Source organism: Coregonus clupeaformis, chromosome 17, assembly GCF_020615455.1.
Source record: "Coregonus clupeaformis isolate EN_2021a chromosome 17, ASM2061545v1, whole genome shotgun sequence".
Classification (NCBI taxonomy): domain Eukaryota; kingdom Metazoa; phylum Chordata; class Actinopteri; order Salmoniformes; family Salmonidae; genus Coregonus; species Coregonus clupeaformis.
In genome coordinates this window covers 55,205,912-55,230,353 of record NC_059208.1, presented here as the reverse complement: position 1 = coordinate 55,230,353, position 24,442 = coordinate 55,205,912, and the positions used below count along the sequence as shown (strand labels likewise).

General features: G+C 43.5%; 1 protein-coding gene across 2 annotated transcripts; it reads left to right on the top strand.

Annotated features, from left to right (window-relative positions):
* The first annotated feature begins 5,549 nt into the window (after nucleotides 1-5,549).
* On the top strand, nucleotides 5,550-24,266 carry LOC121586760 (protein NDRG1-like). 2 transcript variants are annotated; one of them, XM_041903723.1, is made up of 16 exons: nucleotides 5,550-5,694; nucleotides 11,550-11,625; nucleotides 12,285-12,320; nucleotides 15,268-15,373; nucleotides 15,689-15,809; nucleotides 16,675-16,737; nucleotides 17,055-17,115; nucleotides 17,541-17,627; nucleotides 17,878-17,922; nucleotides 18,108-18,211; nucleotides 19,502-19,564; nucleotides 19,772-19,823; nucleotides 20,175-20,222; nucleotides 21,612-21,647; nucleotides 21,949-22,000; nucleotides 22,697-24,266. In XM_041903723.1, the coding sequence occupies exons 2-16, from the start codon at nucleotides 11,569-11,571 to the stop codon at nucleotides 22,909-22,911; spliced, it is 1,146 nt and encodes a 381-aa protein (XP_041759657.1). In that variant the 5' UTR covers nucleotides 5,550-5,694; nucleotides 11,550-11,568; the 3' UTR covers nucleotides 22,912-24,266. The 2 variants fall into 2 exon arrangements, with proteins under 2 accessions (XP_041759657.1, XP_041759658.1); XM_041903724.2 differs by lacking the exons at nucleotides 5,550-5,694; nucleotides 11,550-11,625; nucleotides 12,285-12,320 and adding an exon at nucleotides 14,543-14,729.
* The last annotated feature ends 176 nt before the right edge of the window (nucleotides 24,267-24,442 follow it).

Here is a 24,442-nt window from a genome sequence, read left to right as displayed (position 1 = left end):
CAGTCAAAACTGACATCCTGATGACATTGCCACAGGCTTATGCAATAAAAAAAACATCTGCTAAAAGTCTATTATTAATTAATATCCTTCCTTTCTCTGAAGAGCACACTCTTAGAAAAAAGGGTTCCAAAAGGGTACTTCGGCTGTCCTACAGGAAAACCCTTTTTGGTTCCAGCTAAAACCCTTTTTGGTTCCAGGTAAAACCCTTTTTGGTTCCAGGTAAAACCCTTTTTGGTTCCAGGTAAAACTATTTTGGGTTTCATGTAGAACCCCCTGTGGAAAGGGTTCTACATGGAACTCAACAGGGTTCTACCTGGAACCAAAAAGGGTTATTCAAAGGGTTCTCCTATGGAAAACCCAGAAGAACCCTTTTAGGTTCTAGATAGAGTGTACTATAGACTAAAGACCTACATGTTCTCTCTATTCTAACCTGTTTCCCTATCTCCCAGGAGCCTGGGGTGAGGGGAGAAAGGTTCACTCTTACACATCCAATAGATATTTAATCTCACTACAAAGAGAGGTGAGGTGAGGTGGGACAAAAAGGACATGTTATGCATTTGTAGTGAAGGTCAAGGCAGTAGAGGAATGAATGAACAAAGTGTGCTCACAGATCCAACAGACTGACACTCTATGAACCTCAAAGGAGAAAAGGACACAAATTTGCGAGGGGAAGAAAACATATTTGGAAAAATTCCAACAGATCATGATAATATTGTAGCGATTCTCGCTATATGAGTTAATCCTTTTGGCGCAATGCGTAGGGTGTTTGCCTTTCACGCCAGCGACCAGGGTTCGCTTCCCCCCGTACACTACAATATGATGATGAATACAATAATTAATAAATACATAAAATAAATGACCGTTCAGCAAGTTATACACACCACCCCACATAACCCAATGTCCCAGACTCTTGTTAACATAGCACACTGACATTAAACTGTCGGCACATGTCAGACACCGGATAGTTTATGTATGTAGTTCTGTCCTTGAGCTGTTCTTGTCTACTAATGTTCTGTATTATGTCATGTTTCATGTTTTGTGTGGACCCCAGGAAGAGTAGCTTCTGGTTTTGCAACAGCTAATGGGGATCCTAACAAACTACCAAATACCAATACCAACGTGGGTTTCGAGGGCATGTCCATGGCCCTCTTTCAGCTGCATATGCATACATGCAACACACACACACACACACACATACACACACACACATACACACACAGGTGTTTCTGAATGCTCTCACAAATACTGTAATCAGACAGGTAAAAGTCCACCATTCTTATCAAGTGTTGAGACACTTTGACCCAAATACAGAGTCCTTAAACTTCTATTAGCTACTCACTATATCAAACATGAAATATATTGTGAATCATCCTCATTCAACACTGAAGTTATATTTGTAGTATATAATCTATACTTTTGTAAGTATGCAAAATGCAGAAAATCATAACTTCCTGTAGTGAAACTTGATTTGCTGAATTGCAAGAATGTTTTCTGTGTAGTATGACTTGAATGTGCCTGGGGAAACTACAATGTTGTAATGGATCTATCGTCATTTGCTCTTATTCAGTTTGTTGGTCTAGTACTTAGTGATTTAGTGATTAGCATAATGGTTATATTTTCTATCCAATGCTTCCATTGTATTTCACGTGTTCCTATTGAGGGCCTCACATTACAAAACCACAGTGAGGCATTGTATTGCCCCTGAGACTTTACACACAGACACACAGTCATTCCAATTCAACAGTTTATTGACGGAACCACATTTGTGTTATTTGTCAAATAAGTGTGAATGATTGTATACACAGTATCTATCAGGACAAAGAAACTACAAATGTTATCAACCACATACAGTATGAATCAGTCAAGTACAGTACAAATATACAAGTGCACCTCTCACTAGATCATTTTGCATCCCAATCAGCACCCTATTCCCTATGTAGTGGACTACTTTTGACCAGAGCTCAAACTGGGGTTAGTATTGATTCTAGTATTGATTGAACAACACAGAGATAGAATACACTATCTGCAGAGGATCCCCAATATCACATCCAGCAATGCTGATGGAAAGGGAACGGCTACCCTTTGTACAGACTTCTCTCTGGGTAGCTCTGGTCCAGGGCGTGAGTGTGTGATCCTTAGTAAAGGAACGTGCACCATTGACCTGGACCAGAGCTACTCTCCGGAGAATACAAAAACCCAAGGTTGCAGGCATTCTCCTTCTCCTCCGCCTCCTCCTCCTCCAATGCTTAAAAGTTGCAATTTGCAGGTTGACAAAGTCATACAGAGGGAGTGAGAAATACCATGGTCTCATATAAATACGATATGGTTGCCAAGATTCCACTACACACCCAGCCACTGTCTAGTGAAAGTGTACCCTAGTAATATCCCAGTAATTATCACCTAACCACAAAACATGGACTGTTGACAAATTAACAAACATCCCCGAAATAAACCCACATCAAAAAGAGCCCTCTCTGATTCTAAACGCGTTGCAAAATTAGTAAATGCAATAATTGCAATATATAAATGCACAAATGTCCGGAGATATACATGTAGTTAAGAGGCGATAAGTGAATGTACTAATACTTCACTACAAATGTACAATTGACACACTTTAATAAGCAGTCTCTGTCTCATCCCACCGCTGTAAACAGTGTAGCTGTATTACCAAATGCGGTGACATTGCCGAATAGCAAGTGTGTCACACCCTGGCCTTAGTTATCTTTGTTTTCACTAATATTTTAGTTAGGTCAGGGTGTGACATGGTGAAGTATGTGTTTTGGGTTTGTCTAGGGGTTTGTAGGTTTATGGGGTAATGTCTTGTCTAGGTGTTTGTATGTTGATGGCTGCCTGGATTGGTTCTCAATTGGAGACAGCTGTGGTTTATTGTCTCTAATTGGGAGCCATATTTAAGGCAGCCATGGGCATCATGTGTTTGTGGGTAATTGTCTATGTTGAACGTTTGTTGCTTGTCGGTGCACTTACGTTATTTAGCTTCACGGTCGTTTGTTGTTTTGTTAGTTTTGGATAGTGTTCGGTTTCGTGTTTTCTCTCTTCTAAAATAAAGAGATGTATTTTGCACACGCTGCGCCTTGGTCCTCCTCTATGCTTGACGATCGTGACAGAATTACCCACCAATCTAGGACCAAGCGGCGTGTCAAGCGGCAACAGGACCCACCTACACAGGAGTCATGGACATGGGAGGAGATACTGGATGGAAAGGGTCCTTGGGCACAACCGGGAGAAGTTCGCCTCCCTCGTGAAGAGCTGGAGGCAGCTAAAGCCGAGAGGAGGCGATATGAGGAGGCAGCACGGAGGCAAGGCTGGAAGCCCGTGAGCACTACCCAATAAATTTTTAGGGGGCACAGGGCATGGACGACGGGGCTGACGGAGGCAGAGAAGGGGGCGAATTCAAAAGGCCACCAGGTTACGGGGGCCACTGGTCAAAGTAGGGAGAGGAGATGTAGAGGCACGGCGAGTGGTACTGGGGTGTATTACCAGTCCGGTCCGGCCCGTTCCAGTTCCCGGGGTAGAGCCAGTGGTGTGTGTCCCCAGTACGGTCCGGCCTGTTACGACCCCTCGCACCAAATGGACGGTGCGCGTCGCCAGCCCAGCCCGGCCTGTTCCTGCTCCACGCACTAAGTTAATGGTGCGCGTCGCCAGCCCAGCCCGGCCTGTCCCTGCTCTACGCACTAAGCCTACGGGGTGCGTCGCCAGCCCAGCCAGGCCTGTTCCTGCTCCACGCACTATGTTAACGGTGCGCGTCGCCAGCCCGACCCGGCCTGTTCCTGCCACTCGCACCAAACCTACGGTGCGCTGTCGCCAGCCCGGTCCGGCCTGTTCCTGCCACCCGCACCAAGGTTACGGTGCGCGTCGCCAGCCCGACCCGGCCTGTTCCTGCCACTCGCACCAAACCTACGGTGCGCGTCGCCAGCCCGGTCCGGCCTGTTCCTGCTCCCCGCACTAGCCCTGAGATGCGTGTCCTCAGCCCGGGACCACCAGTTCCGGCACCACGCACTAGGCCTTATGTGCGTCCCCAGGGTCCAGCATGCCCTGTTCCTTCTCCCCGCACTAGACCTGAGATGCGTGTCCTCAGCCCGGTACCTCCAGTTCCGGCACCACGCACTAGGCCTTATGTGCGTCTCGGCCGGCCAGAGTCTGCCGTCTGCCTAACGGCGCCTGGACTGCCCGTCTGCCCAACGCCGTCTGAACTGTCCGTCTGCCAAGCGCTGCATGAACTGCCCGTCTGTACTGAGCCTGCTAAGCCGCCCGTCTGCCATGAGCCTTCAGAGCCGTCCGCCAGACAGGAGCCGCTAGAGCCTTCCGCCAGACAGGATCAGCCAGAGCCTTCCGCCAGACAGGATCAGCCAAAGCCTTCCGCCAGACAGGAGCCGCTAGAGCCTTCCGCCAGACAGGATCAGCCAGAGCCTTCCGCCAGACAGGATCAGCCAGAGCCTTCCGCCAGACAGGATCAGCCAGAGCCTTCCGCCAGCCATGAGCAGCCAGATCCGTCAGCCAGCCATGAGCAGCCAGATCCGTCAGCCAATCATGAGCAGCCAGATCCGTCAGCCAGCCATGAGCCGTCCAGCCAGGATCCGCCAGAGCCGTCCAGCCAGGATCCGCCAGAGCCGTCCAGCCGGGATCCGCCAGAGCCGTCCAGCCAGGATCCGCCAGCCAGCCAGGATCCGCCAGAGCCAGCCAGCCAGGATCCGCCATTCAGTCCGGTGCTGCCCCTTAGTCCGGTGCTGCCCCTTAGCCCGGTGCTGCCCCTTATCCTGGTGCTGCCCCTTATCCTGGTGCTGCCCCTTATCCTGGTGCTGCCCCTTATCCTGGTGCTGCCCCTTAGTCCGGTGCTGCCCCTTAGTCCGGTGCTGCCTCTTAGTCCGGTGCTGCCCCTTAATCCAGTGGGGTTAAGTTGGAGGGTGGTCATTTGGAGGAGGCTACGAAAGCGGGTAGTGACTATGGTGGGGTGGGGACCACGACCAGTGCCAGAGCCGCCACCGTGGACAGACGCCCACCCAGACCCTCCCCTAGACTTTAGGCAGGTGCGCCCGGAGTTCGCACCTTAAGGGGGGGGTTATGTCACACCCTGGCCTTAGTTATCTTTGTTTTCACTAATATTTTAGTTAGGTCAGGGTGTGACATGGTGAAGTATGTGTTTTGGGTTTGTCTAGGGGTTTGTAGGTTTATGGGGTAATGTCTTGTCTAGGTGTTTGTATGTTGATGGCTGCCTGGATTGGTTCTCAATTGGAGACAGCTGTGGTTTATTGTCTCTAATTGGGAGCCATATTTAAGGCAGCCATGGGCATCATGTGTTTGTGGGTAATTGTCTATGTTGAACGTTTGTTGCTTGTCGGTGCACTTACGTTATTTAGCTTCACGGTCGTTTGTTGTTTTGTTAGTTTTGGATAGTGTTCGGTTTCGTGTTTTTCTCTCTTCTAAAATAAAGACATGTATTTTGCACACGCTGCGCCTTGGTCCTCCTCTATGCTTGACGATCGTGACAAAGTGGAGATAGGAAAAGGGGCTGGTCCGAGGTCTTTATAAACCTCAGGATACATCCGCCCTTCAGCTGCACGTAGTAAATAACAAAGTCTTTGTTGAAGAAATATTACTGAGGCGAGTTGCAAACAATTTAAAGAGTGTTTAAGGACTTGTTGTGGGTGATCACCAGTGGACAATCAAACTTTACAGGTAAGTGCTTTTGCATACAATATAACTATTAATATTGTTATCATAATTATTATGACGTTGTCATTTCTAGAGTACTTTACACTTTCTTTCTGGTTTGTATAAAATCGTACTTTCATTGACTACAGGGATATCGACATTTTTCACATCTGTATTTCTTTTTATAGTGTTCATTTTGATGGAATAATTTCCACGCCGTCCGATATTTGAAAATCGAAATGTACTTTTTTGTTGTTGTTGATATTGGTGGATCTCAGGATATTACAACGCATTCCACATGAAATGCACGTCCTAAATATACAGGTCCTTTTGAAACGTTCCAGATGTTCGTGCCAGTGTTGCTGCTATTGCGTCTAAACATAATACATGCTGATGTGCACGTGCCACGAGCGCCACTAAGCCACACAGGAAGATTGTTTGTTTACATTTTCAACAATGGAGTGGCTGCGTGACCGGATTCTGTGGACGCCTTTTCCTGATAGCTAAACAACCGTATACCTTCTGCTTTTGTTTGTGTAATAGTGGGTGCACAAGCTTGCGTTTGTGTGTTGTATTAATATGTATAGTCAAAATACCAAGGGGCGGTAGCCTACAGTCAAGCAATTGTGGATGTGACAGCATGGGCAGCAGATGTAGAAGTGGGAAATTAACATGGCATGACAATTATTTTCAGGAGAAAAGTGACAAAATATTATACAGAAGTGAAATATTTGTCAGTTTCATTAGGAAGTAATGTCACAGTGTTCTGACTATTTCAATATATATTTTCCAGTTTCTTATTCATGTGTTTTTTTAAGAGATATAACATGGACAGGGTCTTTCAGGATTGAGAGGATCTTTTTTCAATTATGACACATTATTTTTGTTTTCACAAGTATGCTTGGCAGCTATCCCTAATGAAGGCAGTTGCGTCCAAAGTAAGATGGCCTACACCGTGACCATCTAGTAGTGAAATGCCCATCCTTCAGTTACTGTAGCATCACAAGAGATCCCCTCTCATTTCAATTGGTTCAACCTTTTGCCTTATTAGCTTGTGTTTTTGTGGTACCCACAGACCACCTATATCATGATTTAATGTCACATGCACTTGTACAGTGAAATGCCATTCTTGTTAACTCTAACCCCAACAATGCAGTAATCAATAACAATGTAATACTAAAAATAACAAGGTAGAACAAAAACACACAAGATATAAAATAAGAAGAAAAAGATAAAGTAACTAAGCATACTATATACAGGGTCAGTTCCAACACCATATTTACAATGTGCAGGGATACTGGATCGATAGAGGTAGATATGTATAGGGGTAAGGTGACTAGGCAACAGGATATAGGATTAACAGAGTAGCAGCAGTGTATATGATGATTGTGTGTGCAGTCAGTATAAATGTGTGAGCAAATGGAGTGAGTGTTTATGTGTGTGTGTTGGAGTGTCTGTGTAGGGCCCTGTGACTGTGCATAAAGACACAAATGATAATAAAATACAAGGGTCAACTCAGATGGGTATTAGTCTGTGGATCATCCCCCTACTATGAGCCATGTCTGATAGTGCACATATATTTTGATATCTTTTACCATCTCAAAATGTATGTCTGTAAGAGTTTAGCTAGCAGCAGCCTGCCCTGCTGCTAACATTTCAGAATGAGGGGATTTGACAGATTAAATGAGCGATGAAAGATTAGGGAAGCAATCATTGTTTCTACAGATGCAGCTGGATTTGTTTCTGGATTTAACCTATATAAAGGGAAAGGCAGGGTGGCAGTGGCCTTAATTCTAGCTATCTAAATAAATGGGAGACTTTGCTTCCCAATTCCAATCTGTAGGCCACAAATGGGTTTGGTCAACAAAGTAGTGGAGATTTTGTGTTTTGTAACATATCATTGACGTTATCTGGTTTTAAGCAGTCGATCTCTCAACATTAAGGTATTCTCAGTCAGAAAGTGTTGAGTATTTGTCACACAGACACTTTATCCTTACAATATTTCCTGTTTTGGATGATTGCATAAGGCACTTCTGCAGGCCAATATTATTTTAGTGAATTGTCTGTTGTTGTCCGTGTCTACGCACAAGTTGTAGAAAAACAGAAGTGTGGAAGGAGAACTCAGGAAGCTTAGGATCTGACACATAGTAAACCAGTACACAGCTGTATCTGTGGCAATACTGTCATTGTCATATTCCTACACAATTGGAGAGTAACTAACAAAACACATCCATCGCTTACCACCACTGACTCTGCTGACAAGTCATTTATGTGAGTGATGAATCCATCTTTGTTAATGTTAAAGTTCACAAATTTTTGCTTTCCCCTGAATTTAACAAGAAATGTCACTGAAATATTAGTGTTAGAATACGGTATGTGCAGTATTTCAATTTAGGCCGTTTAGCCTACCTTAGGGTTGTGACGCCAGTCTGTGGCAGAACGTTTTGCATGTGTGAATCATGCTCATGACCATTAGGAGGGTACACATGTTTATTCTAGTTGTTGTGGACGTACTTAATGCGCTCAGAGAGAAAGACAGACAGAGAGAGGGGGAGGAACAGAGAGGGAGAGAGATGAGGTAAGGAGTGTGTGTGTGTGCGTACATTTCCTCAGTGAAAACAATGTACTGAGCAAATGTCAAATTGGCTTTTTGCCAAATGACCGTACGACAGACCACGTATTCACCCTGCACACCCTAATTGACAAACAAACAAAACAAAGGCAAATGCTTTGTTGATTTCAAAAAAGCTTTTGACTCAATTTGGCATGAGGGTCTGCTATACAAATTGATGGAAAGCGGTGTTGGGGGAAAAACATACGACATTATAATATCCATGTACACAACAAACAACAAGTGTGTGGTTAAAATGGAAATAAAACACACACATTTCTTTCCACAGGGCCGTGGGGTGAGACAGGGATGCAGTTTGAGCTCTTCAACATATATATGAATAAATTGGCGAGGGCACTAGAACAGTCTGCAGCACCCGGCCTCACCCTACTAGAATCTGAAGTCAAATGTCTACTGTTTTCTGATGATCTCGTGCTTCTGTCCCCAACCACTGACTGACCGTAGGCAGACCTGGCTCTCAAGAGAAGACCGGCTATGTGCACACTGCCCACAAAATGAGGTAGAAATTGAGCTGCACTTCCTAACCTCCTGCCAAATGTATGACCATATTAGAGACACATATTTTCCTCAGATTACACAGACCCACAAAGAATTCGAAAACAAACCCAATTTTGATAAACTCCCATATCTATTGGGTGAAATACCACAGTGTGCCATCACAGCAGAAATATTTGTGACCTGTTGCCACAAGAAAAGGGATCTCAGTGAGACATTACTGATGTCCTGAGAGGTGTTTGATACCGCCAGGTAAAAGATGAGTTTAGGGGGGTCAGAAGGGATTCCTATCTTGTAAATAGAGGTTGGCCTAGTTGCCTCAAACTGCCTGCTCAGCACCTAGCCTATTTACAGGTCTGGAAACTGGTTTGGGTTTAATGTTACTTGCCAATGTTAATGCTAGTAGGATTAACAGTGTTGCTATAAATACAAATAACTGTTTATTTTCTGACTATTATCAGAATTTCCAGATTATTTATGGTTACGTAACTTCCCTCACATGGTTTCAGTTGAATTGAATGTTGGAATGTCAGTGGGAGCTGGCGGACAGTTTCTTCAACAAAGGATTTGCAGTGGAAGGCGTCCATGTTTTTCTTAAAAACAACAGAATAAATATTTACTCGTTTTTGTAAACTCTTCCTCTCTGTGCTATTGTGAGGCCTGGCTGAAGCCTCTGTTCTAGGGTGCATCCCAAATGACTCCCTATGTAGAGCACTACTGTTGACCAGCACTACATAGGGAATAGGGTGTTATTTGGGACAAAGCCCTAGTCAGGAGGACGTTTTGTTGGAAAGCTGGCCAGATGCCCAAACATTGATCACTTCCTGTAGCCCTTTCATGCAGTCAATGACCAAAAGCGCCCTCTTTGGCCTCATGAGTGGCATGTAGCATGTAGCCTCCTGTAGCTCAGTTGGTAGAGCATGCCGCTTGCAACACCAGGGTTGTGGGTTCGATTCCCATGGGGGGCCCGTATGAAAAATGTATGCACTCACTAACTGTAAGTCGCTCTGGATAAGAGCGTCTGCTAAATGACAAAAATGTAATGTTATTAATAATTTCATAATTAATAAATATTATTGCATTTAAAAAAATCAACACATACAGTATGTCACAGTTTTGTTATATTTCAGTCTTCTGTGATGTATATAAAGTGTAATATTGGGATGCAAATTCAAAATTGAATACGTTTCAACTTTATATCTGACATGGTACAGGTCACTTCTTTTTTTTAAGCCAATAACCATGTGTGTGAGGTGAATACTTTTTGTTTCAAAGTAGATTTTTTAAAGACTACCAATAATTTTTTGCCCACTGATTTTAGCCCCCTGCAGTAAAAGGTTAAAGATTACACTGGAGAGACACATCTGAAACATGTAGAGACACATCTCAAACCTGTAGGTAGATCAGATACAAAATATATTGTTATAGCTGAGAGCAGGAGAGACAGAGAGGGGGAGAGAGACAGCGAAAGAGTGAGGCAGGAAGAGGGAGAGATATTTACTGAGAGGTTATGAGAGAGGATTAGTCACAGAGAGTGTGTATGTGTGTGTGTGTGTGTGTGTGAAGGGAGCTATGGAAGCTGTGCCTTGTCAGTAGCTTCCTGTGTGCCAGCCAAGCCCAGTTAGCACAACACAGCACAGAGGAAGAGCCTGACTCCTGGCCTATACAAGCCTGGCCTGCCTGTCTGTCCTGCCTCGGCCTGACGGACACAAAGCCCCCGTCTGTTTACCATCTGATTTGATTAGCATGCACAGCAGAGCTCCCACTCTCCTAACAAAATGGCATCACGGTCCACAGCAGCATGATCTGCAGACAGCAGCTTGATTTCATTTTCATTTCTCCCTCGCTCTGTCGAAAACGCAAGCAGCCGGAGCGACTCTCATAAGAGTTCATTTGAGTTCATTTGGGTTTAGAATGCATTGGACACTAGCTATAGCTATAGGGCCTGGTGTTCTGCTATACAGTTCCATTTCCTATATCTACATATAACGCAGTGAAAGGCGACTTTGGCTTTCTAACGGCTTTTTAGTAATAACGTGTAATAAACTTGTTTAAAAAAAAAAGGGTAATAAACTTGTTATTAACTTGTATTGGTTGCTACAGGCTACAATACTTGTTGTCTAGAACCTTCAGGACAAATTATATTTGTAAAGTCTGATGTTGGTTGGCTGGTCTGTTGGGGTGTGTACAGATTTAGGATCTTAATTTGATCACTCTTTTGTTGTTGAGTATTTTCCTGCACAGCAGGAAACGCAAACTTATTTTTACAAAAAAGGCTTCTAAAGTTTTCTCTTTTGTTGTTGAGTATTTTCCTGCGTAGCAGGAAATGCAAATGTGTAGTGTATTCAAGGTTTAAAAAGGCTTCTAAAGTTTGTAATTTCCACTTTAAAATGTCAGACTTGATTTGCCCGAATGAAAAATGTCCATTCATTACAATCCACATAATAATTCACATTTCCTGTTGCTGTAGGACTATTTTCCTGCTGTAGAAAACTGGCTCAGATTTAAAATCCTACATCTGTACATATAAAATCCACATTGGAACCTGTTGAACAAAGTGTATCAGTGTTGTTTTCTCAGTGGTAAGTTATTATCCTAAAAACATGATATCAACAAAACATCTACAGGATCAGAAAGGCATGTGTGTAATATGAAACGCTCCACCACTGGTTGAACCAGTCAGCGTGGGTCTAAATAACAGTCTCTCTGTCTCCTTCTCTCTCTCTCTCCCGCCCTCCCTCTCTCCCTCCAGGCTTCCTCAATTGAAAGACATGGATGATATCCCGGTTGCGTCAAAAGCACCCCTGCTTGTTGACAGGGAATTGCCAGTAAGTAGACACATGATTTGATTTGCATGTATAGCCTGCGGTTTATTTGTCTGTGAAAAATGGACTTGTACGTTTTAGTCATTAGCAGACGCTGTTATCCAGAGAGACTTACAGTTAGTGCATTCATCTTAAGGTAGCTAGGCGACATATCACAGTCGTAAGTACACGTTTCCTCAGTAAAGAAATTATCAGTAAAGTCAGAGCTAGTAGGAAAAGACAAGTGCAAGTATTTATTTTGATACCATGTCAACAACAACCCACTGGCCCCTGGCCTTTTCACCCACTGAACTGGCATCCCAGAGCCCCTCCCTACCTGGCACTTGCTGTGGTTGGCACTAACACCACAGCACCTTACACTGTACAGTACACTACAGTCCAGGATACTACATACAGGATGCAGCCACAGAGCTGCTGCAGAAAGGGACATCTGCACTAATCTTAGAGGCTCGACCTGTCGCTTTACCCTATCACCAGGAGTCTCATGTCATTTCAACTTTGTTATTATATGACAGCTGAACTCCATAGATGAATTATGTCTGTTTAGCATGTCAGGAACGGTCTGAAATGTGTACACTGTACAATGAAACTGGTCCTTATGGATACAGAAATTAGTTTTTTACTTTAACTTTATGTAACCGTTCTGTTTCTGTCATTTCTAGGGATTGAGAGAAGCTGTAGCACAACTCGTGATAAAGGTATGTCCCTATGGTCCACACTTAGATATCCATAAAAATCTACACATGTTCACATGATCCACGTGTTTCAGTGTAGCATTTACTCTCAGATTAACGTCCACATGGATTAGGTTATGGTATTTCAGAACTATTTAGCCCCATCTGGTGGGCAATGATTTATAAATCATCTTGCAGTACTTGCTGCCCCTTAGGTGTTTGTGGTGGAAGTTTTGCTCACATTTTGGGCTCTTTGATGCTAAGAGATGACGACACCCTTTCTTTGTGTAATCTGAAGTGGAAAAAGTATGACCTGTCATGTTGTAGTATTAGTTTGTGTGTATGTTGACTTGACGTACAGCACACCAACTACGTACATTCAGGACCTTGGATAGCACCACACGGAAACCACTACCTAACCTAATGCTTTCATGCTTAACTTGTTGAAGTGCCTTATAAATAGCCTATCCACATCCCAATATATCTGATTATACTTTGACCTGAGAGTCAAACAGCTTTTCCTTCTAGAGTGTTATCAATGGTGCCAGTAGAGGGATTCTCCCTCCAGCTAACCATCTCGTGCTAACTGACCCTCACGACGGCTAGGATTAGTCAACTCAGGTTTCCAGGGCGACTTTGTGTCTTGGAGCCTTAGTGACGTAGGTAGAGGAGGGACACCTCATCCATCTGGCCTGTTCATCCATCTGGCCTGTTCATCCATCTGGCCTGTTCCGAGGCTGCCTTCAGACACACTAGGTCCACACGTATCCCTCCTCCTCCTTCCTCCTCTCCCCCGGCCTCGTCTGGGATTAGCTCAGGATGTGTCTGCATCAAACGGCCGCTATTTTAACCCTGGCTACCTAGGTGGCACTGCCGTCAGATGTTTACCTCCAGTCATGTAAACAAGTTATGTGAGTGTTCTTACTAGAGGGAAGCCTTGGTTGAACTGGATTCAGCTATGTAATGAACTGTTATTGCAACCCAAATGGCACCCTATTCCTTATGTATGGGCTCCCGAGTGGCGCAGTGGTCTAAGGCACTGCATCTCAGTGCTTGAGGCGTCACTACAGACCTCCTGGTTCGATTCCAGGCTGTATCACAACCTGCCGTGATTGTGAGTCCCATAGGGCAGCGCACAATTGGCCCAGCGTCGTCTGGGTTTGGCCGGTGTAGGCCGTCATTGTAAATAAGAATTTGTTCTTAACTGACTTGCCTGGTAAAATAAATGTAGTGTATTACTTTTGACCAGGGCCCATAGGAATCTGTTCAAAGTGGTGCCATTTGGGATGCAGTTAGGGTCTTGACTTTGCCCCTGACCTTCTAGACTACACCTAACCTCCCTTCTCAGGGTCTCAAACTGGATCTAACTACCTTTCTTGGAAGAGTTGTTTTGGTCAGTGTATGGGATTTATGACATCAAGTCATTTATCCAGAGCGACTTTCAGGAGCAATTAGGGTTAAGTTCCTTACTCGAGGGCACAGATCTTTCACCTAGTTGGCTCAGGGATTCAAACCAGAGACCTTTCGGTTACTGGCCTAACGTTCTTAACAACTAGGATACCGGTCACCTATGAAGTTGAACGTTTACACAATGCTGCAAACAAAATTCCCCCTAGGGGCCAATAGTCTTTATCTTATCTTTGGAGTAGTAGTATAAAGATAATTATCTCCCACACTGATAATGGGTTGATTGTTATCCAACCCACTATCACAGATTAGTGTGAAATAGACCAATAAGACAAGATATTATGTACTTGTACAGTATCTCATAAGACAAGATATTATGTACTTGTACAGTATCTCATAACGATCATGAGTTAGTCATTTTCAATCTATTGAAACATTACCACATAGACAGACCTAACATACTATGAGTTAATACACTATAAAGGGTTCAGACATGCTTATGAAAAGTAATCATTCATTATATTGCTAGTGTTGCCAGTGCTATTCCAATAAAATATGCTTTGTTATTTTTCTTTCTTGACAGCCTGATATGTTGACAAATTAGGATATTTTGACAAAAGGGGTTAAAGGTTACGTAGGTAGATCTGATGGCTTGTGTACTTTTCACTTTGCACTACTCTTCACTAAATATCCCATGCTGCCCCACTGTCTGACATCGTGCTGATCCAATTTAAGGATCTCTTCAGCTAGAATTAGCTTGTTTTGACCACCGTGCAAAGCACCACGGGAGGCCAGGTCTTATGCAGAGTAGTAAGTACCAGGGGTATAAAACACAACCCTCAGGCAAGTCTCCTCATAAGCACCTTTACAGAAGCTTACCACCAATTCGATCTATAGCTCAGAGCACTACCTCCGTTCACAGTTCACTACTCCCTACTCCCTACGAGTGACCAAAAGGCACTAGGAAACATGGTTCTTGAGGGGGATTCGGACATGGACTGTGTTGTGGCTGAGATTGAAACCTCTGTGAGTACTGTTGGATCTCTCTGTCTATAGTCTTGGCCTTGTTTACCTTCTTTAGCTTTTCGTCTGTTTATACCTTTGTGGGATTGAAATGAAGAGAATCTCAGACTGAGAAATATTGTGGATTAATGGTCCCTTGGAAGTAATATGCATCACAATCAGAAATCATGATGTGGGATTAGAACGATTTAAAGTCAGTGGATGTAATCTGATTACAACGTGTTGAGTATTGGAGAGAAAATGCATGGAGCTCAAAGTAAAAATAAATAAAAAATCTCTACACTCTACACTGCCATCTTCAGGGCTCACCACATGAGCTATAGTCTGTATTGGTGCGCTTGAACGGTGTTCTGGAATACCATTCTCTGCTAAGCATGGATACCTTGGTGCAGTTCAACTCTGTTTCGCTTAGGGTTTACCTTGTCCAGGTCGGGTAGAGTTCTTCAATAATGTTTATTTTTGCTATGGATAATATTTTCTTAGAAAGTTGATGGAGTTCTGTGGTACCCTATTTGCTAACTGTGGTTTATTCCATCTTTAGGAGCACGATGTAGAGACTCCCCATGGAAGAATCCACTGCACCATGAAGGGGGTGCCCAAAGGAGACCGGCCCGTCATCCTCACCTTCCATGACATTGGACTGAACCGTAAGCCCCATACGCTTCATTCATCCCATCATATTTAATGGATTTGATGTCACCCCCTAATGTGAGACTAAAGTCCCCATGCACTTTGGTAATACTGCCTTCAGCGTGAATGAGAACGTCTGTTTGTTGATTGTAACGGCTGGTCAACGACAGTTAATTTACTTAGCTTTATTGGCTAAATAAAGGTAAATGGAATAGATAAAAAATGATAATGAATAGATAACTCTAACGTTGAGAAGAAACACATAATGGTCACCGTGTTAGACATCTGACCTCATCACTAATATCTTGTACCTGCCCTCCATGTTGTTTCAGACAAGACGTGCTTTGACTCCATGTTCCAGCATGAGGACATGCAGGAGATCATGCAGCACTTTGCTGTGTGCCACGTCGATGCCCCTGGGCAGCACGAGGGGGCCAACACCTTCTCTACCGGGTGAGTACAGTCGCCTAGCCTCATCTCGCGTATTTTTTGTTTATTGGATAGTACTGAGGTAGAGAGGAAATACAGAGAGAATGGACCGGAATCGAAGCACACCTTGCCTCAGCACCAAATGTAGGTCAGCCTGCCTGTCTGTCAGCTTGTCCGTCTGCCACCCTTTGACCTCTGACCTTTAGAATCTGCTTCCTTTTGAAGGCCCTCGGATCAATTATATATATATATTTTTTTTTGAGTCGGGATCTCAATTTACTGTTGTGAGTTAGAATAGTAGAATAATCAAGGTAAATTTCTAAATTTGGTTGTACGTCAGCAGTTTTGCTCTTGTTGTGGGCTGGGTGGTAGCCTAGTGGTTAAGAGGTTGGGCCAGTAACTGAAAGGTTGCTGGTTTGAATCTCCGAGGTGACTAGGCGATGTCTGTCGATGTGCTCTTGAGCAAGGCACTTAACCCTAGTCGCTCTGGATAAGAGTGTCTGCTAAATGTTATGTCAGTCAATTAGCCCGTCAGCACATTTTTTTTTTAGATTGCTAAGTTAGTTTAGCGGCCAGCTATCTAAACTTGTTATCATGGTCAAATTTCCGGCCGGGGGGCCCCCGTTTCATCACTTGATAAATCGCTTGGTAGGCGAATATGGTTTGTTTTTACCTGAATGCTTTGACACTTCACTTGCTTCATTTTTATGGCTGTCTTGAGTCCATGCCACCATTGACCTGAATAGGAGAGATATTCAAAGTGAAAAACGGATAGTAGAATCCAGTAGAAGGCTGATGGAATGGAGATATGGAGGGCAGTGATAAGAAGCATTGTAAAGTGTTGATAATTGAAGTACTTTAACCCTGACGGTTGTTGTGTTCTCTCCAGGTACGAGTACCCCTCCATGGATCTGCTGTCTGAGTCCCTCCCCTTGGTCCTCAAGCATTTTGGGTAAGTCCAAAGAAGGGCTTTATACGATTTTCAAATTGATCAGATAATCTCATGATTAAATGTATTTCTCCTCATATGTTTGAACCCAGTCCATAGGGTTTATGCTGCTGAACCGTTCAGGATTCATATTCATAAAGCGTCTCAGATTAGGACTCCTGTTTCGCCTTTTAGATCAAAACGAATAAGACTGATCCTAGATCCACGCTCCTACTCTGAGATGCGTTATGAATACAGACCATGATGTCTTAGACCTGCATCCATTTTGGATCAGAAAAGAGATGATGATGATATTCTCTTTGTTTGTTTGTTAACCGCAGTCTGAAGAGCGTCATTGGAATGGCCGTCGGCGCTGGAGCCTACATCCTCGCAAGATTCGCTGTGAGTTTGACTTCCTCCTCCCTCCTTCCTTCTTTCCCCTTTCTATCGTGCTTAAGTTTGCTTCATTATGAAGAGTTTTAATCAAACCGGGATTAGAACTGAGACCAATGTTTCCAGTGATGCTATGCTGATTTTGGCAGTTCACTCCTGCTTATTGCTTTAGCCTGCTGCTGAGAGTCAGTGGAATGTTCTAGACCGGCTTCGCACCAAAACACCCAGCTCTGTGGGGACTCAGTCTCAATCTGCTGATACCCAGCTGATGGAGGAACACAAAGGATGTTTTAACTCATAACTGACCCATGTCTGACCTCTCTCTGTTATGAATCGTTGAGGTTTCAATGAGTATAGTGAATTAAATGGACCCCTTTGAGGTTTCAATGAGCACTTTAAAAAATATTTGACTGAATGTTTGTTTCTGTTTTTAGCTGGACTACCCCGCGTTGGTGGAAGGCCTGGTTCTGATTAATATCAACCCCTGTGCTGAGGGATGGATGGACTGGGCTGCAAACAAGGTACAATACAGGACCATCTCCTGAAGTCCACACAACCACAGATCCACAACAATCAATCAACTTTGATTTATAAAGCCCTTTTTACACTGTCAACAATTGTCACTAACAGTCACAAAACCACAAAAGTCCCAATCAGCTAGGCACATTCTCTACCCATTTCAACAGAGCATAACATGTATGTGTGTACAGCATATGATTGATCGTTGCTGTGACCCATGGAAAATATATCTGCTTTTGAATCTCTTTTCAGGTCACTCCTTTGCCTGAAATGCTCATCGGCCATCTCTTCGGAAAGGTGAGCAGTGAGCACCCAGATGGAGACAGTGATTGAAACTGCAAATCATGTCAACATAATCCCATTGAATCTAATTCTAATTGTTGGCTACGTAGATATAGAACAATTCACAGCAGGCTTACATGCTGCAGTACTGTGTCACTAGGCCACAGAGTCTGAGTGGGTGTTTATTTCTGTCTCTGTAGGAGGAAATCTCCAACAACCACGACCTTATCGCCACCTTCCGCCATCACATCATGAACGACATGAACCAGTACAACCTCCAACTCTTTGTCAAAGCTTACAACAGGTCAATAACATAGAATACCAGGAGCGTACGTAGAATACCAGGAGCGTACGTAGAATACCAGGAGCGTACGTTGACTGCTCAGCAGCATATATCTAATATACACTGAACTAAAAATATAAACGCAATGTGCAACGATTTCAAAGATTTTACTGAGTTACAGTTCATATAAGGAAATCAGTCAATTGAAATAAATGTAATAGGCCCTAATCTTTGGATTTCACAAAGGGAATATAGATATGTTGGTCACAGATACCTTTAAAAAAAAAAAAGTAGGGGTGTGGATCAGAAAACCAGTCAGTATCTGGTGTGACCACCATTTGCCTCATGCAGCGCGACACATCTCCTTTGCATAGAGTTGATCAGGCTGTTGATTGTGGCCTGTGGAATGTTGTCCCACTCTTCTTCAATGGCTGTGCGAAGTTGCTGGATATTGGCGGGAACTGGAACACGCTGTCTTACACGTCGAACCAGAGCATCCCAAACATGCTCAATGGGTGACATGTCTGGTGGGTATGCAGGCCATGGAAGAACTGGGACGTTTTCATCTCCAAGAATTGTGTGCAGTTTGACAGTTTGTTCAGAAATTATTCGGTTGTGCAAACCCACAGTTTGATCAGCTGTCCGGGTGGCTGGTTTCAGACGATCCCGCAGGTGAAGAAGCCGGATGTGGTGGTCCTGGGGTGGAGGTCCTGGGCGTTTGTGAGGAAGGTTGGACGTACTGCCAAATTCTCTAAAATGACATTGGAAGCGGCTTATGGTAGAGAAATGTATATTAAATTCTCTGGCAACAGCTCTGGTGGACATTCCCAAAACAAAGTGCACCTGTGTAATGATCATGCTGTTTAATCAGTTTCTTGATATGCCACACCTGTCAGGTGGATGGATTATCTTGACAAAGAAATGCTTACTAACAGGGATGTAAACACATGTGTGCACAAAATTTGAGCTAAATAAGCTTTTTGTGCGTATGGAAAATTTCTGGGCTCTTTTATTTCAGCTCGTGAAACATGGGACCAACACTTAACATGTTACGTTTATATTTTTGTTCAGTATATATTTTATATACATACTCAAGTCTTCAAAGTCCTCCAGAGTACACTGAAAACTGCCTATGAACATATATCTTATCTACGTATTTCTAATATATTCAATATATCTGATGTGTTATATATATATATATATATATATATATATATATATATTACATGTTATATATTACATGTTATATATGAAATAGTATATTTATGTTAATTTTGTGCCTCACTGATATCCCACCATTTCCCATCCCAGCCGGCGGGACCTGGAGATTGAGAGGCCCATTCCTGGTGGAAAAGTCACCGTCAGAACCCTGAAGTGAGTTCCAAACCCTCTTGACTTTAACCATACTTCAATCACCTCACATGGCATATTGCTAGAGCCCTGAGTTTTCCCTGACCTGGAAACTCTGGGCCCTAGTTATAGCCTGGTCAGGAGGTCACATGGTCGAGGAAAAACTCTTGGCCCTGTAATCGTCTAATCCAACAGGTTGAAATGTGTTCCAATTCCTGTTATTGTCCTCAGGTGTCCTTCTCTGTTGGTGGTAGGAGACAGCTCTCCGGCCGTTGACGCCGTGGTAAGTTCAAGTACACACTCTGTAATCCTAACTGTCATAAACAAATCATTAACAATAATGCCTCTGGTCCTCATTCCCGGTCCCTAGGTCCCTAGGAACATATGTTTATACGTTGAACATTCACCTAAATTAAAAGGAGATTTTTAAAGATTAACAAGGGAAGGTTAAAAATGTAGTTTATGATTCAAACATGGGACAAAATAGGGAAAGAAATCAAACACAACTAAAATAATTCTAGTAATTAAATATTACTCCCCCAATTCCTTTCATATTATTACCTAATTATTTCTCTACTATGGTAAATTAATGATATTTAGTCACTAAATTAGACTCTGTACTTTGCATCCACAGGTGGAGTGCAATACTAAGCTGGACCCGACAAGGACCACACTGCTGAAGGTGAGTGTTCTCGAACAATCTCCCTCGTGCTGCTCATAATAGATCTGATCATGGAAAGGCGGTCACTGATAAGCTTCCAGGAGCTCAGTAACTACCTGGTGACTGATTTACTAGCCTTGCCTGGGACCCCTCAGACCGTAGGCTGAGGCTACTGCTGCTCTACCCAGCCTCCAGGGTCCTGTTCATTAGGCACGTGATACTGTATAAAACATTTCTCAACAGAAAACGAAAATGTGCATTTCTTATTGCACCAATTCAATCTAGAGTCCTCCCTGTTTGAGGTTGTTTACCTCTGTTTGGTTCCTGATGAACACGACCCATACCACAATCCTTCCTGCCTGACCTACTTAGGCCTACCTGTGATGTGCACGCCTCTGGCTGTGACCAAATGGGCTGTCCAGAGGCTAATGGTAATGGTCACTTGTTGTTAATGTTAAGGGTCACTTATTGTTAATGGTCACTTGTTGTTAATGGACAGGCACCATAGTCCAGCCACCCTAGTCATAGACTGTTCTCTCTGCTACCGCACAGCAAGCGGTATCGGAGCGCCAAGTTGAGGTCCAAAAGGCTTCTTAACAACTTCTACCCCCAAGCCATAAGACTCCTGAATAACTAATCAAATGGCTACCCAGACTATTTACATTAAGTGGTGTCCCCGCACATTTACTCGGTCCCAGTACCCCCTGTATATAGCCTCGTTATTGTTATTTTATTGTTGCTCTTTTATTTTATGTATTTTTTTACATTCATTTATTTAGTAAATATTTTCTTAACTCTATTTCTTGAACTGCATTGTTGGTTAAGGGCTTGTAAGTAACATTTCACAGTAAGGTCTACACCTGTTGAATTCGGCGCATGTGACAAATTCAATTTGATTTTACACTTGTTGTTAATAGAACTTGTTGTTAATGTTAATGGAAAAACTTGTTATTGTTAATATGAACTTCTTGTTAATGTTAATGGTAACTTCTTGTTAATGTTAATAGTAACTTCTTGTTAATGTTAATGGTAACTTCTTGTTAATGTTAATGGTCACTTGTTGTTAATGTTAATGGTCACTTGTTAATGGTCACTTGTTGTTAATGTTAATGGTCGTATTGTTCATGGTCACTTGTTGTTAATGTTAATGGTCACTTGTTGTTAATGATAACTTTTTGTTAATGTTAATAGGAACTTGTTGTTAATGTTAATGGTACCTGTTGTTAATGTTGAGACAGTGTGAAATAAATGGGAGGTTGTTTTGTGTAATGAAGAGTCACGGCGGGTGACTAATGTCATACTGCTGATGACGTGCTGCCTTAACTCTGCCCTGTTGAATGACGCACCCCCATCAGGTGTTAACTGACTCCAATCTCATCGCCTGTTTATTTTCTCTTCTCCTCCATCCAGATGGCTGATTGTGGAGGTCTCCCCATGGTTGACCAGGTGTGTTTAAAGCTTGTTAACACGTTCACGGAGGCCGGGCAGGTTGAGGTGGCCAGGGGATAATAGTTAGGGGGCTAATACAGAGCAGCTTCACTTAAGAGCATTAGTGATAGTAGCAATGAGGCATGAACGTCAGGCTGGAGAGTTAATACCCAGCTCCTTCTGCTACCACAGCTGTTATACATACGCCTCTCATTATCACAGTCTATAGGATAGGCCATGAATCTGTCAGTTGATCTGTCATTATGTGGATAATAACATGGAAACAAGTGGCTAACTTTCTCATTTGCTCTCTCGACAGCCTGCAAAGCTGACAGAGGCCTTCAAGTACTTCATTCAGGGAATGGGCTACAGTAAGTACACACTCCAACACACACTCTCTGTGTAACCAACACTGACCAGTAATTATAGTAACATTAGTTATGTAGAAACATAAAAGCCTGGTACCCTATTAGTGTTGCTGCCTACTAATAATATGGGTGTTCAAAACAAACCTGTAAGAATGACATTGCCTAGACCTAGTGGATGAGATTAGTAACTTCACCTTCAGATTACACATTTAGACAACAGGAAGTCCGTTACCTGTTCTATAATGATTAAAGATAATATATTACATAAAATGCCCTCAGTAGGAATTAAGCTGACCATGGACACAGGAGTGTGAATGGATAGGTAACCTTGTCTCTCCTCCTCCTCCTGTTCCCCCTGCCTCCTCCTCCTATGGCTCCTCCTCCTGTTCCCCCTGCCTCCTCCTCCTATGGCTCCTCCTCCTGTTCCCCCTGCCTCCTCCTCCTATGGCTCCTCCTCCTCTTCTCCCTGCCTCCTCCACCTCCTATGGCTCCTCCTCCTCTTCTCCCTGCCTCCTCCACCTCCTCCTATGGCTCCTCCTCCTGTTCCCCCTGCCGCCTCCTCCTATGGCTCCTCCTCCTGTTCCCCCTGCCTCCTCCACTTCCACCTCCTCCTATGGCTCCTCCTCCTGTTCCCCCTGCCTCCTCCACCTCCTCCTATGGCTCCTCCTCCTCTACTCTTGCTCCTCCTCCTCTCCTCAGTGCCTGCTGCCAGCATGACCAGACTGGTCCGCTCTCGCACGGCGTCCGGATCCAGCATCCACTCAATGGACGGCAACAGGAGCCGGTCTCACACCAACGAGGGCAACCGAAGCCGGTCACACACCAACGAGAAGCGTGGCCGCTCCCACACGGACAGTATGGAAGGCACAGCGAACAGCACCGCGGCTCTCAAGTCCACCGAAGTGTCCTGCTAGACGACCCTTACCCTCGACCTTTAACCTCCGATCCCCTGCCCCCTGGTTCCTGCTGCGCTGCCACTAACTACACACCCACACAGGATTCCATACCATTCAATGCAATTGGGATGCCTCCAATTAGAGAATGTTTTCTCTATGCCAAAGAGTTATGCAAAGAGGTTTTTTAGTAAGGATATGCAAGTACATACTACTGCAAAATAAAGGAAATTCCGTAGAGAAAAAAATAAAAATAAAATAAACTGATCCCTTCCCATCTGCAGAGTCAGGTGGAATATCTAGGTGTTAGGGGCAACGCAGCCGAGCGACACCGCAACGGAGAATGTGGGAGAAAGCTGTGGCTGCAGAGCGACACAGCAACGGAGAATGTGGGAGAAAGCTGTGGCTCCAGAGCGACACCGCAACGGAGAATGTGGGAGAAAGCTGTGGCTCCAGAGCGAGTACCTAGTACACCAGTTTGTACATTTTTCTTTTAAATCTCTCATTAGGAATTTTTTGTTTTGTAGTATTTTATCACATCTGACACAGTTTGCTTAAATGTGTACCTGACTGTAAATGAGTGTTTCTTTCTGTTCTCATTGTAATTGTTCATCATTAACTTTTCAATGTTATAATTGCTGTTCTGTGTGATATAGGAGAGGGTAATGTTAGGCCTAGATGTGGAGTAAGAATAGGGAGGAAAGTGGATAATTGTTTTTGCTCAAATTGCTGTTCGTCTTTGAAACCGTGGGAAGGAGGGAATCGGAAATGTATCATGTACATACAACACATTCCTGTAACCATTCCTCTGTTTAATGATGTTGTCCATTCATTTTGAGTTAACAGTCTCCTGGATGTTCTGTATATGTCAACTGTGGAATCAAACAATTGTAGCCGTTCTATTCTAGAACATTCCAAAATACGCTATCCTTTTCATTAATGAAACACAACAAAAACTAAATCAAACAGCTTTGCATCTTATTGCTTTATTAACAGATCATGGCTTCAGGCAAAAGTTTATATTTTTGATCTTATTTTTGTGTATGTAAATGATGTTTTCTATGCAATCAAGCACGGCAGAACAAAGATGATGTTGCCATGGAAACCTTCTCTGACTTATTAAAACTCCTTTGTTGTGATGGATTTGAGAGAGTCAAGCTGATAGATCCACATAATGTAATATGAGGATAGTTATCCATAGAACGTATCAGAAACCCTTTCCCACTCTTACTTGCACCAGTGCAACACTTTCCGGCTTTGTAGAACACAGGCTTACATCGCTTTGTAAAGACGCACAACTGCCTAATGCTGTAGACGAGAAGCATTAAATGGCATAACAGTTTGTATTTATTTAAAAAAATAAAAACATAACTTTTTGTCCTGGTGTTGTGATTACTTCAATGATCGTAAGTAGAATGTGACCTTGTAAGAATGATACCACAGTTCCACAGACGGATCTTTAACCATATCTACAGTATATGGTACATAGTATATGGTAGCATCTCACGCCATCTCTTACTCATTATTCAATTCAGAGCCACATGATCAAACC

Excerpts from the sequence above, each read along its gene's own strand:
- LOC121586760 (XM_041903723.1), top strand. The coding sequence starts at position 11,569 with ATGGATGATATCCCGGTTGCGTCAAAAGCACCCCTGCTTGTTGACAGG. Across the intron at positions 15,810-16,674 it reads GCCAACACCTTCTCTACCGG|GTACGAGTACCCCTCCATGG; the intron begins GTGAGTACAGTC and ends TGTTCTCTCCAG. Across the intron at positions 19,565-19,771 it reads GTCACCGTCAGAACCCTGAA|GTGTCCTTCTCTGTTGGTGG; the intron begins GTGAGTTCCAAA and ends TATTGTCCTCAG.